A 17,338-nucleotide genomic window follows, 5' to 3' on the forward strand; every position below is an offset into this window, starting at 1 on the left:
TCCAGTCTCCTTCTTTGATCCTGTCTAAATACTACTTATCTTCCTAAAACTCTACTACTGCTCCCCCATACTGTGCTGCTTAAGAACTTACATTTCTTACCATTGTCTATTATATTAAGAACTATGAGCAGTGTAAAGTCTTTTGCTCTGTGAAAGACACTGTTAAAGAAATGAAAAGACAAGTGGCAGTTCTCTCAAGAAAAAATAGATAACATGAATTGTACTATATCCACTTCAAAAATAAACTCATAGCTAACAACCTTATAACAAAGAAAAGTTAAAGAAATGAAAAGACAAGTGGCAGTTCTCTCAAGAAAAAATAGATAACGTGAATTGTACTATATCCACTTCAAAAATAAACTCATAGCTAACAACCTTATAACAAAGAAAACTGCACGGTCATAATACTTCCCTGGTGAATTCTACTAAATATTTAAGAAAAAATAATACCAGTTCTACAAAAACTCTTTCAGAAAATAAAAGAGGAGGGAGGTCAGCATCACTCTGGTACCAAAAGCAGACAAAGACATCAGAAGAAATCTACAGACCAATATGCCTCATGAACACACACACACAAATCCTCAGCAAAATATTAGCAGATTACATCCAGCAATATATAAAAAGGATAAAAATCAATACTAGTAGGCTTTATTGTGGCAATGCAAGTTAGTTTCAAAATTTAAAAATCAATCAATGTAATTTACTATATGAACAGACTAAAGAAGAAAATTTTACAGATCATCTCAATAGATACAGAAAAGAGCTTTAACTAAATTTAATATCTCTTCATGATTTAAAAAAACAAAAAACCAGGAATATAAGAAATGTTGCTCAATCTAAGAAAAAGCATCTATGAAAAACCTACAACTAACATCATACCTAATGGTGAAAGACCAAATGCTTTCTCTAAAGATGAGGATCAAGGCAAGGATGTCCACTTTCACTGTTCCTATTCAACATCCTAGTGAAGGTACTAGCCAGTGCAATAAGGCATAAAAAATAAATAAAAGACATACAGATTTGAAAGGATGAAATAAAATTATGTCTATTTACAGAAGACATGATTATCTACACAGAAAATCCCAGAGTCTATTAAAAAGCTACTAGAACTAGTGAGTTTCAGCAAGATCATAAGATATAAGGCCAATATACAAAATCAATTGTATTTTTATATGCTCACAATGAAGAAATTAAAAATCTTAAAAGTATGTTTTCAAATAGCACCAAAAAGTATAAAATATCTAAGTATTAATCTAACAAAATATGTATACTACCAGCATGCTCAACTATAAAACACTGATGAGAGAAATCAAAGAAGATGTAAGTAAAAGTAGAGATACACCATGTTCATGGACTGAAAGACTAAATATTGTTGTTGTTTCTCCTCCATATTTCTCTATAGATTAAATATGGTCTCAATCAAAGTCACTGTAGGATTTTTTGTTTTTGTAGTAATCAAGAAGCTGATTCTTAAACTTACGTGGAAAAACAAACAAAATGAAATGGCCAAAACAATATTGCTCTATAGATTAAATATGGTCTCAATCAAAGTCACTGTAGGATTTTTTGTTTTTGTAGAAATCAAGAAGCTGATTCTTAAACTTACGTGGAAAAACAAACAAAATGAAATGGCCAAAACAACTTTGAAAAAGAACAAAGTTGGAAGACTCACACTGCTAGGTTTTAAGACTTACTATAACTCTGTAGTAATCAAGACTGCATGGTATTGGCAAAAGGATAGACACATAGATCAATGGAATAGAATAGAAGACCCAGAAATAGACCCACACAAATATGTTCAATTGAATAGTGACAAAAGTGCAATAGTAATTCAATGGAGATCAAATAGTCTTTTCAAAACATAGGGCAAAATAATTGAATATCCATATGCAAACAAAAACAAAAAATCCACAACTTAATTCATATGTCACACCATATACAAAAACTGACTCAAATAGAATATAAGCCTAACTGTAAAATCTGAAACTATAAAACTTTTAGAAGAAAACATAGGAGTAAATCTTTGTGAACTTCATTAGATAATGATTTTTTAGAGACAACACCAAATGCATGGTCCATAAAAGAAAAAAATTGGACTTAACCAAAATTAAAATTTCTGCTCTTTGAAAGACACTAAAAAAAAAAAAAATACAATCCATGAAATATCTGCAAAAATATTTGCAAAAACATATCTGATAAAGGACATGTATCTAGAATATATAAAGAACTCTCAAAACTCAATAATAATAACAAAAAACCCCAGATAACCCCGTAAAAAATGGGTGCAAAATTTGAATGGACACTTCACTAATAAATATATATGGATGGAAAATAGGCACATAAAAAGATGCTCAATATCATTAGTCTTTAGGGAAATACAAGTTAAAACCACAGTAACATACAATTATATACCCAAAATGTCCAAAATAAAAATAATTGATAACACCACATATGCAAGATGATGTGAAGCAATTGAAACTCCCCTGCACTGCTGGTGGGAAGGCAGTATGATGTAGCTACTATGGAAAACAGTTTAGCAGCTTCTTGCAAAGTTAAATGTACACATATCATATAACCCAGCAATCTCACACCTCAGAATTTATTTAAGAGAAATAAAAACATATGCCTATACAAAACCAGCACACAAACCTTCGTAGAGGCTTTATTCATAATTGCCAAAAAACTGGAAACAATCCATATGTCTATCAAGAGGTGAATGGAAAAACAAACTGTGGTATATCTATGCAACGGAATACTATTCCCCAAAAAGAGGAAATGAAATGCTGATACACCAACAGGGGTGAATCTCAAAAATGTTATGCTGGGTAAAAGACACCAGACACAAAAGACTACCTACCGCATGATCCCATCTGTATTATGTTCCAGAAAAGGGAAAACTCTGGTGAGACAAAGTAGATCAGTGGTTTCCTAGAATCAGGGATAGGGCAAAGGGGAACAGGGAAATTTGTTGGGATCATGGCAATGTTCTATATCATTCCATGACTGTATAGGTTTGCCAAAACCCATTGAACTGTTTAAACTCATAGAGTTTAAGCCTCTACATTCTGTGTCCTCCATTCCATGGTAGGTGAGGGTTCTTACTGTTTTTAAGTTCACTTAATCTTCTCAATGCCTTATGGAGCACTTGACTCTTTGTAGAAGATGTTTCCAGCAGAGTCCAAGGGACCACAAGTTACGGATCATTCTGTGAAACAAGACAAGGGACATTCCAGAGGAGAATGTGAAACCATCTTGCTCCCTGAGACGCTAAAGAAGCTGCTAACCAAAGGAAATTATTCAAGAAAAACTAGAGTAAGAACCAACAGAAAGAGAGGAAATGGAATAGTCCACTAGACTTTCTTCAGAGGGAGGTGTCCACAGGTAGGCTGACCATCATGGACATTGGTGGACTCAGATTCCTGATAGGTCAAGAGGTGGGGGGGGTAAGATAATTATTGTCATCTTTGGTCTTTGAGGGCATCATATGATTGCTGTTATTGTAAGAGCTCTGTAAAATTCACTGCAGAGTTCCAGAAAGTGAAGAAGTACCAGACAACCCAGAGGTTTTAATTTTAATTTTCTAAATAGAGTCTGATGTTCTTGGGGTCTTCAAATGGCTATATCACATGCACAACAGCTGTAAATTTAAATGAAAAAGAAAACTTATGCCAGTGAAAACAAAATTCATGATCATAGACTTACATTATTTGGTTATAACTGCATGCATGGAACATGTGTCTTAGCTCTGAATGCTTTTCAAAAGCTATAGGAAAGAGATGCCATTATTATTTCCACTGAACATCGGAGGAACACGAAACTTATGGAAAAATAAATCTTTAGTCCAAGGTCTTAGAACTGGAAGCAGGTGGGATAGGGGTCTGAGCCCAGTTTCCTCTGCTCCGTGTTTTATACTACCTTCATTCATTCAACAAATATTCTTGACTATGATGTATGGACCAGCTACTTGCCTAATAAAAGAACTCTATAAGAACAGCAAAGTAAAAAAGTAAGGAAGTAACAGCGCATGTTACTTTTTTTGTAATCCGTGTTATAAATCCCCTGATCTTCAGTATACTTTAAGAAGGCATTGTAACTTATCTATATTACTTTACTGTGATATTCACAGTTATTAAGATAAAAATAAACATTTTAAGAAGTTATAAAAATCTCTCTACCCCCCCAAAAAGGAACACATCTCTAGATAAATGCTTCCCAAAAAATATTTTTTAATATTCCTTTTCAATAAATCTTGTTATAATTGAGCATGGTGTTAGAAAAATTGATATTTCACTTAAAACTAAAGATAAACTCTAATACTTAAATTTGCCACCTAAACCCTTACATTTTCCAAAGTATTTACTCTTATAATTATCCAGATATCTTAAAGAAAAAAGAGAGAAATAACTATTTTCAGTAAAAGAATGGTATGATATTATTACAGTACACAAAGTAGTATTAGCTACTCTCCTATTACTATATTTAGCTGGAATAGTCATTTAAAAATTTTGCATGACATATAACTATGCCTGAGATTCTTTTTTTTTTTTGTCTTTTTGTCTTTTTTTCGTGACCAGCAACGGATTGCAACCCTCAGTGTCGCGCCCATACCAGACCGGGACCGGCAACCCGGTCTGCATGTGGGATCCGAACCCTCGGTGGGAGCGCCGCTGCGCTTCCCAAGCGGCGCACTGTAGCAGTGCGCCACCGGGCCGGCCCCCCTGAAAAAGAGATTCTTTTTTTTTTTGTCTTTTTGTCTTTTTTTCGTGACCAGCAACGGATCGCAACCCTCAGTGCTGAGATTCTTTTTTTTTTTTGTCTTTTTGTCTTTTTTTCGTGACCAGCAACGGATTGCAACCCTCAGTGTCGCGCCCATACCAGACCGGGACCGGCAACGGGATCGCAACCCTCTGCGTTGCCCCCGCTCCTCGCTCAGCCAGTGAGCGGCCGGTCTGCATGTGGGATCCGAACCCTCGGTGGGAGCGCCGCTGCGCTTCCCAAGCGGCGCACTGTAGCAGTGCGCCACCGGGCCGGCCCCCCTGATGATATGTCTCTATAAACACTTTTGTTTTTTTAAAACCATCTTAGAAATCATACTAAATATATTCAAATCTAACCAAGTCTTTATTTTTACACTATTTTCTATAACTATAGAAACTACAACTGTAAAATAAAAAGAAGCTAAGAGAAAAAGCTTACACAAACACATTTTGATTGTCTTTATACCATTTATGTCACTGGATAGATACTTAAGGCTTATTTAAAAATTTAACTCTGTTGCTTTATGACATATGCTTCCCCCCTTACACGGCAGGATGTTTGCTTGCAAAATGACTACTTTCCTATAGTCACTCTTGATTTCAATATAACAAGACTATCATTATGACTCAAATTGAAATTAGTAGTCATCATGGAATGTTATAGTCTCTACAGACAGACAAATACTGATCATAGCAACTTCAAAAAACAGAATAAAAGCAAAATGAAATTACAATTAATTTAAAAGTATTAGTTTGAAAATGCTCTTTTAGGTTTCTAAAAACACTTTAGTCCTTGGTTAAAATAGCTCATGAACATCTGTACTTTAGGTTTTTATTTTTATCCACCTTTTTACAAAAACTATTTGAGGCAACCTTCAAACCTACATAAAAACATATATGAAAAAACAAACATATATGATAAAATATTATTTTCCTTCCATTATAATTGACAGATGCAAAATCAATATTTCCCAATATTTTCAGTGTATCCTGTTGCAAGAAAGAGTTCTTCATAAAGAATAATGCATAGGGCCGGCCTGTGGCTCACTTGGGAGAGTGTGGTGCTGACAACACCAAGCAGTGGCGCACTGGAGAGTGTGCCCCTTGGGAGCACGGCGGCATTCCTGCCGAGGGTTCAGATCCCATGTGGAGACCGGTTCCCGCTCACTGGCTGAGCGTGGTGCTGGTGGCGCACTGGAGAGTGCGCCCCTTGGGAGCGCGGCGGCGTTCCTGCCGAGGGTTCGGATCCCATGTGGAGACCGGTTCCCGCTCACTGGCTGAGCGTGGTGCGGGTGCAACACCGAGGGTTGCGATCCCGTTACCGGTCAGTAAAAAAAAAAAGACGAAAAGGGGAAAAAAAAAAAAGAATAATGCATATTATCTATAGAAATTTATAAGACAAAATGTCTTTATTGAAACATTTGACCTTATAAGACTATCCTTTATTTCAATTCACAAACATTTTAATTAAATTATTATTTTAGCAAAATTAAAGTTTTCTTATACCTCTGTCAACTGGTACTTATGTGTCATAGTTGGGTCTCATTTAAAATTTTCTGTCACTTTCAAATTTTAAGAAAAACATATGAAAATTCAGTTTTCCTAGGCCTCATTTGCCCATATATTTCTATCTACATTATTATTATTTAACACGTTTCTTCTCATTTCTTGGTCCGTAATTGATAGAGCACAGCAAGTCAAAGAAAAGTTGCCAATTATCTGATTAATTTTGATTTAGAATGCTGTTGCTCCAAATGATCCAGGCCTATTTCCTTTAGCATAAAAAAGGAAAAGAAAAGAAAAGAAAGCTGAGTAATTACCCAGAATCTAGTAACTCATGTCCCAGTTTCTAATTACATGGACTAAATTGACTATATAAATACAATTGTCCCTTTCATCCTGTTACTGGTCATTGTTTTCTTGGTATTTTATTACATTAAAAAGATTTTACAAAACTTGCCCCCCAAAATCCTTTCCATAAAATACAGATTAAAATGCTTACACGAAGAAATCTAATTTTGAAAATAACTTTTGAAAGAGTTAGAACAATAATGTTTATGTTTTAACCTTAATAAAACAGTCAAAGGAAAACAGGGAGAAAAAACTGAGTCTATGGAAAGAAATACAGTGGAAAAGTTTTATCCATTTTCTAAGTGCTTATTTTCTCAACAGTCTATAAAATTACTCTGAAGATTTACCATGGTGTAAAATCAGTTATGTATAAACAATTCTAAGTATTTTCTGAATTGTTCTATCTATGCAAGAAATGTGAGAAAGTTGGACACAATTACTCTACTAAGGTTTTTTTTACAAGAATTTTTGAGTGAATTTCCATAAAATTGTTTTAAGTCTATATTTTATTTTGCCAAGGGAGATAAAATATATACTCGTTGAAAACAACATATTTATAACAACCATAATTAAAATATTAAATTCTTAACCAATATATTTTAAATGTTATACGTATTTCAAAATATTAAAACACTTTTATCTAGGCCTTTCTTAGCTGGATAAGCTCTTTTAAAATATTAACTTTGGTTTAAATGTTTAAATGAGCTAAAAGTACATTTAGTATAGTCTTTTTTAGTGTTTAGCATGTATTTAATTCAGGTCATCCCTTCTTATACACATAACTTCCATTCTGAGATGCTTTCATTTGATATGTGAAAATACTCAAATCTTTTGATTTATAAGCAAGTACAGATTACCTGAGTTTTAATCTGTAAAATATAGTGTTCATTTCATTTGTTTCTGTTTCCACTTTTCTTTGTAAAATTCTATTCCCTTAAACAAAATAAGTATGAATATTTGCACATTACATAAATTTCAAGTTTTAATCTGTAAAGAGTATGTTCTCAAAAAACCGGAGTTTTAATCTGTAAAATATAGTGTTCATTTCATTTGTTTCTGTTTCCACTTTTCTTTGTAAAATTCTATTCCCTTAAACAAAATAAATATGAATATTTGCACATTACATAAATTTCAAGTTTTAATCTGTAAAGAGTATGTTCTCAAAATACAAACTTGTAAAAATTATTCATTATATACAATAATATTCCATAACATAGGCCTATTTGCTCAAATTTGTGCTGGAATTCTAGGATCTGGCCAAAACTTTAATTTCCGAGGTATGAGAAAATACAATGTTATACAATAATATTCCATAACATAGGCCTATTTGCTCAAATTTTTGCTGGAATTCTAGGATCTGGCCAAAACTTTAATTTCCGAGGTATGAGAAAATACAATGTTAGAAGAGATATTCTAAATCCAGAACCAAAAAAGGAAGAGAATCTGTTAGATATTCTCTGCTGTTGTAGTCTAAATGTAGGACATCCTGAAACTGATTAGATCCTGGACAGGACAGATGATCTTCTAGTCTATTTTGAGCATTACTGTGAAGCTCAGTTGAATTCGCTGTAGCTGTGAGAATCTTGCTGTAATGAATTGTGTCAGAGAGAATCAACAGTAAACAAGCTTTCTGTGATATTTCTCCCCATGGAAGGAAAAACCTTTCTTCCCTTCCTCACTCTCTCCCCCTTTCCCTACCTTTTCTCTCTTTCTTTCTGTACCTCTCTCCTCCTTCCTCTGTCCCTCCCTCTCTCTCTTTTTAAAAATATGCTAACAATTTAAAGTACAGTCTGCATATATGTATGGAAGAATTTGATATATTCATCAAAGTAAACTTGTTTCAATATGTTTATGCTCCATTTTTACCCTGTTATAACTAAGCCCCTTGGTCATTCTGGACAATACCAGATCAATTATGTAGAAAATGGAAGTGGTGATCTTTATAACTTAAGTAAAGAAGAAAAAAATCAACCTGCTGTTGAGGGGGTAACTGTGCTTGTTATCTAAATTTTCTATTTTAAAGTAAAATAAAAAAATAAATTATATGTTTCACAGCATTTATTAGATGATTGGTCAGCTCCTAATTTTCACATTAATTCACTGGTGAAGTAGATCTAAATTATGTGATTGAAGGAGTAAACTTGCTTTTTACAACCCCTACAAAACGTAAGTAAATTGTAATCATTTAAATTCCTTACAGAATTTAAAGGCAAATTACTGTTTTTTATTTGTCTATGTAGAGAAATTCTAAGACACATAATTTAACCTGTTCTTTTCTCATTAAAGCTACATGAAATATAATTTCTTCCTAATTTCCTTACCTTTAAATTAAAATTTGCTCTCATCTTCTGCTAAGTTACATTTATTTCTTTTCTTTTCTTTTTCTACAAATCAGTTCCTAATAATAATGAAAACGTCACAATTTTAGTCTGTAAAATTCAGTATTCCTATGTGACATTAATTGCTTTGCTTAAAAATAAGGGATCAAAGTTCCTAAAGTGAGTTTCAATATGATACACAAAAGCCCTAAAGGGAAAACACGACTTTTCTCATATGCACAAAATCTTTTTAAAACTATAGACTGGTTATATACCAAGACTTGATATTAAAAATTATAATTTGACTCACGAATTTATTAAAATAAATTCTTAATTTTAGAGTCACCTTATTCTGACTCAAGTAGCTAACAAAATCATGCCGTGGCACCACTGGTGATAGTTTCCAAACTTCGCTTCAGAAATTCAAGAGTATTCTGCCTGAATCTTGACTATAGAATTTTCTGTTGGCAAAATTTAACAAAATTTTAGTTTCCTAACTTCAGGAAATGCTTTGAGATTTATCTTTTTAAGAAGGTCAATTTCTTAGTAGCATGATAATTTGACCTTTTAAAACTTAGATTTAAAATATTTAATTTTTCTTATTGTTATATTTTTAAGTTTTATATTTTGTTTCCCTGACACAACTGTATGAAAAATGAAAAATTTTAAATGGTCCTCAGTGTTGCAAATATGACTTACATAGAAATTGTACCATTTACTATTTAATCCAAATGTTCTGAGTAAAAATTTTAGGGAAAGAATCCAAAACACCTGTGCAAAACCATAAGCATAAATTTTCTAAGTGTTTTAGAGAACATTGTATCATTGATTTTCATACCTCTGGTTCCAGTTTCTTTAATATAACTAGCATTTTCCTTTCTTTCACATATTGAGACACAAACATCATTAAAATGAATTTGAGTTTTATTTTTAAATCTCCTTGTAAAAATTAGGCTATATTATGTGAGAGAAAAAAGGTTATATTTGCCTGAATTAATTATTGGAGCAATGACAATTTAGAAATTATCAGGGATTTGGATTACACGTTTACTTTGAAAATAAATGCTTTGTTGTACCTTTTCAGTACCCAATTTGGTGTCTGACAATGTAGGAGATATAAGGTGCAATTTGAGACTACTGAACTCTGTGATCATGAATGTGCAAAAATTTAACCATTCAAATTCCAATCTCAATCTATTTAATTTAAGATATTTATTTAAGATACTTAATAAAAATAATGTAGGTAGGTTTTATAAACTTCACTAAACTGGTTTTTGACCTATACTCTCAAATGTCATGCATAACTCAGTTGAATATTCCTCCCAACTGTCCATTTGTGGTTAAAGTAGCTTAAAAACAGTAAATTCTATTTTCATTAATAAATATCTCTAGATTTTAAGATAACTAGCCATCGAAGAATCAGTATTAATGGTTAGAGAGAAGATGGTTTCCTACATACAGGTAGTTGTGCTTTTTTTAAAAAAATATTTTAAACTTTCTTCTCTCTAGAAAATGAGCAGGTATTTCATGGGCAGGAGTAACATAGCTCCGCATTAGAATACATGGTATATAGACCAGTGAAAACTCTGAATGTTTCATTGGCTCTTAGGCAAACTGGTTTTTGTTTTTTATTTTTTTCTTTCTATGGATGTTCAATGGACTCTTCAATTTAAAGTAATACCTTCTTTCAGCTTTCTTTGCACAAAAGCAAAAGTACTCATACAATCTAAAAAAGAAAATATTTTAATTCATAAAACTAATAAATGTGGCAATGAGGCCTTTGGAAAAAGCTGACCGCATGGATCCTGTAAAAGCCCCAACCCATTTTAATTGTAATCACAGTGAAGGGACTAATATTAAGTTGGTTTCTAAAAAAGTTAACTAACCAGTTCAAAGGACATAATGAATTCTGAAATTTAAAACATTGTTTAAAATTATACTTTCTAGTCCTTTGCATGATGTCTAGACTCTCAAAAAGAAAGACAAATTTATCAGTATTGCCTACCTTAATATTTGCAGTTTAGAAGGCAAGACATATTATTAACATGAACATGTTTGAATATCTATTTTGTTATTTTCAGCTGCACATAATTGTTCTTTTAAAAGGCTCTTTGAGGTCAAATGTGGTCTATTGGCTTTGAGCTTCAGAGTTTTTTTAACATTTAGTGAAAGTTTCAATGCTGTCTTCAGTGACCAAAACAACATTTTTAAATAATATTTTTCACACTTTCAGAATATGTTCATACATAGTTTTTCTAACAATATAAAATGCATTGGTTTTATTGCTGCAAACAAGAGAGTCTACATCTGGGTAATCATGCCTTTTAATGATCATGCATCTATATATTTCAATGACTTGTCAAAGACATACATGTTCTACATTTAAACAAATAATACTGTGCTTCCTTCAAAGAGAGTTGAAATAAATATACCTGTAGTAAAAGAACACAGTTTTTCTAGCATCAGAAAACATTATGGTTAAAATTTTTGTGTGAGCTGGAAATGTACCCATCACTTAGGCCTAATACTCGTATATGGGTATATTTAGGTGGAAGAGGACAAACATTCTACAAGAAAAGGTACCTAATAGGGGCAAGAGAGTAACATGACAGCTATTATGGAAACAATGCTTTTGAATTTCCTAACTTTTACGCCCACAAACTCACAACCACTTGTGTTTACTTTCCTCTTTTAAAGTAACATTTTAAAATTTGTGCTCACACATTAATGCTTTTTTTTTTTTGACAATAAATTGGGATTAGAGTTACCAACTCAAATTCTATTAGAGAATTAACAATCAGTGTTGTGCTAGGTCATAAAATATATGTATAATAAACACAATGAGCTTGGGTGTTGTTAATATTAACAGTTACACAACTCTGCCTTGTAAAATATTCCCAATTTAAATCAGGTATCTTGAAATTTTTCAACTGACATTTAACTACTGATGAGAAACAAAGACATTAGAAAGAAAACGAGAGATAGAAAGAAAAGATGAGCATGATTAATAGGTGTTTGTTTCATAAAGACTCCAAGGAATCTTTCAAATCCTTCACTGGGACCCCTCCTATATCCCCACCGAGTAAAGAGATGGTAAAGTGCACGCGCCTTTCAAAGCTATCACAGGACTGAGTAGAGTTACTCAACCTGTTACTGACGCTACATTATGCCACTTGCGTCCTGTTTTGTGAAGTGAAGTACTCTCTGTGTATTGGGCAAGGTTAAACACTGTATTCAGTAAGTACATTTTTTTCAAATAGTCACCTAAATTTTGCCAAAGAAGAGAAGGTTTTACATTGAGTCTAACGTTGCAAAAAATTGCTCATGAAGTCAAAAACACCCTTCTTGTTCGGTGTCCCTTCCCTACACTTCAAGAACTTGCATTTTTTACTTTCCAAGTTCTTTTGATAAAAAAAAAAAATGGCTAATCTGCTTCGCGGTTTTTTTGAATCACTCTTTTTAAAGAATCACTCTTGTTCTCCAAACTAACTTCGTAGAAATAGAGGGGAAGTTACACTTCGTACAATATTTGAATCTTTAAAGCTATGGGTATCCGAAACAGAAATTCACTTCTAATAAAGATCTTGCCATTCACAACTGTACCAAGATAACTGTCTAATGTATTTATGAAGATTCTGTTGGGTAATTAAAACTGGACCCATAGACGTAGTGAGTACACTAGCACAAAATGTGTCGCAGTTTGCTTTTGGAAGATATTTCTTTGCAGCGGCATGTAAAATTTTTAATAATCCTGTCAAGTATGTTCATGAATAATTTATTAACCCCCAATTGTTGAAGTACAGTGCGTAGACACACACACTACATGTGTGCATATATGTGTATGTACACACACACACGCCCGTGCAGGGAGGACTCTATTGCCGTATTCCAAAAATGACAAAGAAAAGTCAGAATAAACAAGAATTTTAATTAGATGTCTACAATCTCACTCATTAAAGGGCAGTGCTGCGGGGTTAAACAGGTATGTTTAAAAAAACAAAAACAAACAAAAACCGGTTGCCTTAAATCGGGGCTTCCCGCAGGATATCGCGCTGAGCTAAGGGCGGGAGGGCGTATCTGCGGGGCGGTGGGGGCCGGGACCCCGACACCTTCCACCCCGTCCCAGGGTCTCTCAGCGAACGGAGCCGGTGACTGTCCTAGGTGAGCTCCGAGGAGAGGATAGAGAGCGGGAGCGCGTCCACAAAGCGCCCGGGGCCGCCTGTGCAGAAAGGCTTCCAGATGCTGGCGGATCCCGGCTCCTTCGACTCCAACGCCTTCACGCTTCTCCTCCGGGCGGCTTACCAGAGCCTGCTGGACGCGCAGGCAGACGAGGCCGTGTTAGGTAAGCCGCTCGGCTCCGAGCTGGATCGGCCAGGGTGGAGGGGCGCTCGGAGCCGAGGAGACAGACCGAGCCAGAGGGGGAAAGCCCCGGGAAGAGGAAGTCTCCGAGCTTTGCCCTTCGCTCCGGACGGAGTGTGGGGACGTGACTCTGCCAGGACCCCGAGCGGACCTTGAGCATTGTTCTATCCCCACTTGGCACCTGCACGTAGCCAGCTACACTTTCCTGGCCTGATTTCCCTCCCAGTCTCTTTGTTCCTTTGTAAAGCCCGTGTTCAAGTCTTGTTTGTGGCCTAAACAATCGGAGGTTTTCAGCCTGGTCTGCTGCATCAGCTGTTATGACATTTGGATTTCATCTGGGGAGCTCTCTGCAATTCAAGCTTCCAGGGCTAGGCTGGCAAAGGTTTAAAGGAGTCTGTTTCCGAAGTAATTATTGAGTCAAACAGTGTTGACGTTTTCCACCTTGGAGAATATCTCAAGTTCCTGTGACCACTGCAACATTCTAGTTCAGTATGTTTTACACAGGTTCTACGCCTAGAACCTTAAAACATGGTGCATAATGCTTTGTTCTGCATCAGACCGGGAGGCAAGTCTCTTTTAAGCGGCCCGGTCAGTGATTGCGAAGTGCAGTGTCAGTATGGATTGAAGGCATATTTTAAGACAACGCTTTTAGATAATTTTCTTAAATATAAATATTCCAACCATTCAAAACATTTTTTTTTCTGTAGTTTCATGAACTAAACACTTAAACAAAAAGTATTAAAGTGGAAGTTCTTCAAACGAAAATAGTAACCACCACCTGGGTTAATCTCAAGAAGAAAAGTCTGTCAAAACCTGAAAATACTGATATAATTTTGAAATTTGTATTTTATATTCTGAACTCATGCCCTCCCTTCTAACCTTTTGATGTGTTAATGTCCACGGAGACATTTACCCTAAAATTCATCATATTTAAAGTGAAAGTTTATTCATTCTAAAAGTTACACTATATAAAATATTTTTCTGGTTTTTCCTTTGAATTTACTACATCTAGTACTAGAATGACCAGCGTATTGTTATTGGTGGGGGAGGGGCTAGAATTTTTTTTAAACAGTAAAAATATTAAGGGAAAATAAAAGAAGATAATTGAAACCAAGTAACAGCAGAACTATTGATATGTTCTCTTTATTGTTTTGCAATTGACCTCGTTGCTAATCTCATTTACTTATAATTGACAGTCCTTACAGTTGAAATATTTTTGTTACCTTGTTAGGAGTTTTTACACAAATTAAAATATCCTTTTTGGAAACATGACTATAAAGAATTTATTATTACAGGCATCACTGGCAATTAATTTATTTTAGATCACCCAGACTTGAAACATATCGACCCAGTGGTTTTAAAACATTGTCATGCAGCAGCTGCAACTTACATATTAGAGGCAGGAAAGCACCGAGCTGATAAATCAACTCTGAGGTACAGGATTTATTTAAATATCCATTTGTTTTCAAATAGTACCTTTATAATTCCAATTTCAGTTTTCAAAATGGAGACTAAACTTTGGTTTTGTCTTTTTTTTTTTTTTTCCCTCTAGCACTTATCTAGAAGACTGTAAATTTGACAGAGAGCGAATAGAACTGTTTTGCACGGAATACCAGGTTACTTACTTTAAAATGTTAAATTTAAAACAATTTAAAAAAATTAACAATTACTATTTTTTTTTCCTACTCTGTTTGCAAACATGTGTTTTCTTTCTTTTTGTCTTTTCTTTTCCTCCCCAGAATAATAAGAATTCCATAGAAATCCTACTGGGAAGGTAGGTACTGTATAAGGTGTCAAGCTGAGGCACTTTTCACTTGCAGGTATGAATAAAGTGCTGGTGTGAAACAAAACAGGGCAGAAAACCCGGGGATCTTGACCCAAAGAGAAGGGGCCAAAGGGCAAGTGAAATAATTGAAATTAAGCTTATGTTTTTAAAGATCATATTTATTGAGATGATTTTTAAATGCTCTTTTACTATTTAGAACTTGAAAATAAAGTTTAACAGTGTTTTAAATTCAGAATGGATTAAAATGAGGGGTGGTGGAAGATAGACACCATTCTTAGCAAAGATAAATACTGAAAGTTTTTCTGTAGCTATTATGTACAAAATTATCATTGTATCTTTCAGTATAGGCAGATCTCTTCCTCATATAACTGATGTTTCTTGGCGCTTGGAGTATCAGATAAAGGTAATGCTTAACAAACTGTTCTCTAGGGGGATTTAGGGAACTTAGAAAAATAGGGTTAGAGGCTGATTTGTATATGTTGTGTTGTTTTTAGACCAATCAGCTTCATAAGATGTACAGACCTGCATATTTGGTGACCTTAAATATAGAGGTATTTATAGATAAGCCCTGCCTAAAAATGAAATGTGTAATAAAATTTAAAATTAACTTGATTTAAATAAACAGCATTTTTTTCTTCCCTAGAACACTGATTCGCGATCTTACCCAGAGATTAGTTTTAGTTGCAACATGGAACAATTACAGGTACAGTATCAGGATCTGTGAATATTCCTTTTAGTAGATGTTTGAGAATTATGTTTATGGAAATTTCAAAAGAAGAACGATCTAAACAACTGTCAGCAGATAAAGAAGGTTGGTTAAGGATTTCATGGGAAGAAGGCTTCAAAAGCAGTATTTTGACATAGGCTTCATTTTTGAAATTAAGATGTTACTAATAGAGAATTGGTCTGTATTTGCTATTCCCCTGATTAAAGTAAACTTCTGAAGTGTAGTGTTTAGTGTAAATTCCTTCTATTCATGATGAGTTTGATTCAATAAGATAAAGCAGAATGAAGAGCATGGCTTTGAAAATGTCCTCTTTGCTTTCAGAAATTGAATTAAACTTTCAAAATTGGATTTTTAAACATCAGTTTTAAATGACTTTTTAGAAAGGGAAGTGTAGCTAAAATTCTTAGACTGTTTATATTGCCAATTTAAGACTGGGGAAATTCAAAACTACATGATTAATGGATATGACAACGAATTTATTTCTTACCACTTAAAAAAATGAAGATCATTACTGAAAATTTAGATGAAAATGAATTTTTCAAAATCATCTCCTGCAGTCTTTATAATGTAGCTATTAATCAAACTTTAAACTTTCAGAACATTTGTATACAGCATAACCTTTGATAGATAACTTGAGAAATTTAATTTAGATATACCTTGCCTGTTAAGATTCGGTTAGAAATCATTTTCAATCTGAGGGCAAATAGCCGATTTGAAGATGAGATATTTTAGAAGAAACGCTGCTTTTCATAGATACTGGTTTGTCAAAAGTTAAAATCCTTGTGAATTTTAAACTTGTTTAGAAAGTGTCTCCCGACTTTTCTCTTGCATTTTTCTCAAACTTGGATACTCCTTTTCGTGATTCATCCTAAAAAGGTGGCATTATATACGTCTTTTAGGACTTGGTGGGGAAACTTAAAGATGCTTCGAAAAGCCTGGAAAGAGCAACTCATTTGTAACTCGGGGGAGTTCACGATCCACCCCAGTCTAGAGGAAAACCAGCAATGTCTTGCCTTCAGTGGAACCACCGTTTGTGCGAGCTGGATGTCCTCCTTTTCAGTAAAAGAAAAATTTTTCATTTTGAGTTTATATCACTCATCTATTTTGACACTTTTTTTTTTACACGTGTGAAAGAGTTGAGGGACATTCTGCCCAAGTATTTGAATCATTTTTAGTTTTAACTGTACATTTTCCCTATATTTTGATCTTTTTTAAGTCTTATGAAGGAAAGTAGACAGTATTACACTCTGAATAAACAAGGTGGTGTTCCCACAAAAAGAATGGTGATATTTTGTTTGGATTTGAGTTTGTGTGTTAATTATTACTTTGTGTGAAGAGCTGCGTACAGTTAGCGTGAACTTTTAACGATCCCCTTTTCTCTGGATTGAAGTTAAGCACAGTGGGAAGGATGCGATCTCGGGGGTTTGTTGCAGACCCCCGCTTCGGAACTCGGGAAGCGGGCGCGATCGCCTCGCGGCGGGAGCCGGCCCGGCCCGTTACCTGCACCGGGGGCTCGCCCGCAGCCCGACCCCCGGCCGCC

The 17,338-nt window shown here is 34.4% G+C and overlaps 1 protein-coding gene across 1 annotated transcript; it reads left to right on the top strand.

Moving 5' to 3' along the window:
* The first annotated feature begins 10,697 nt into the window (after positions 1 to 10,697).
* COMMD3 (COMM domain containing 3) lies at positions 10,698 to 17,085 on the top strand. Its single transcript, XM_008592375.1, has 9 exons — positions 10,698 to 10,733; positions 13,088 to 13,268; positions 14,608 to 14,719; positions 14,838 to 14,901; positions 15,025 to 15,059; positions 15,414 to 15,474; positions 15,566 to 15,622; positions 15,715 to 15,774; positions 16,698 to 17,085. Exons 1-9 carry the CDS (start codon positions 10,698 to 10,700, stop codon positions 16,755 to 16,757), a joined length of 666 nt encoding a protein of 221 aa, XP_008590597.1. The 3' UTR covers positions 16,758 to 17,085.
* Positions 17,086 to 17,338: the final 253 nt, after the last annotated feature.

Source organism: Galeopterus variegatus, unplaced genomic scaffold (assembly GCF_000696425.1).
Source record: "Galeopterus variegatus unplaced genomic scaffold, G_variegatus-3.0.2 Scaffold7840, whole genome shotgun sequence".
NCBI classification, from domain to species: domain Eukaryota; kingdom Metazoa; phylum Chordata; class Mammalia; order Dermoptera; family Cynocephalidae; genus Galeopterus; species Galeopterus variegatus.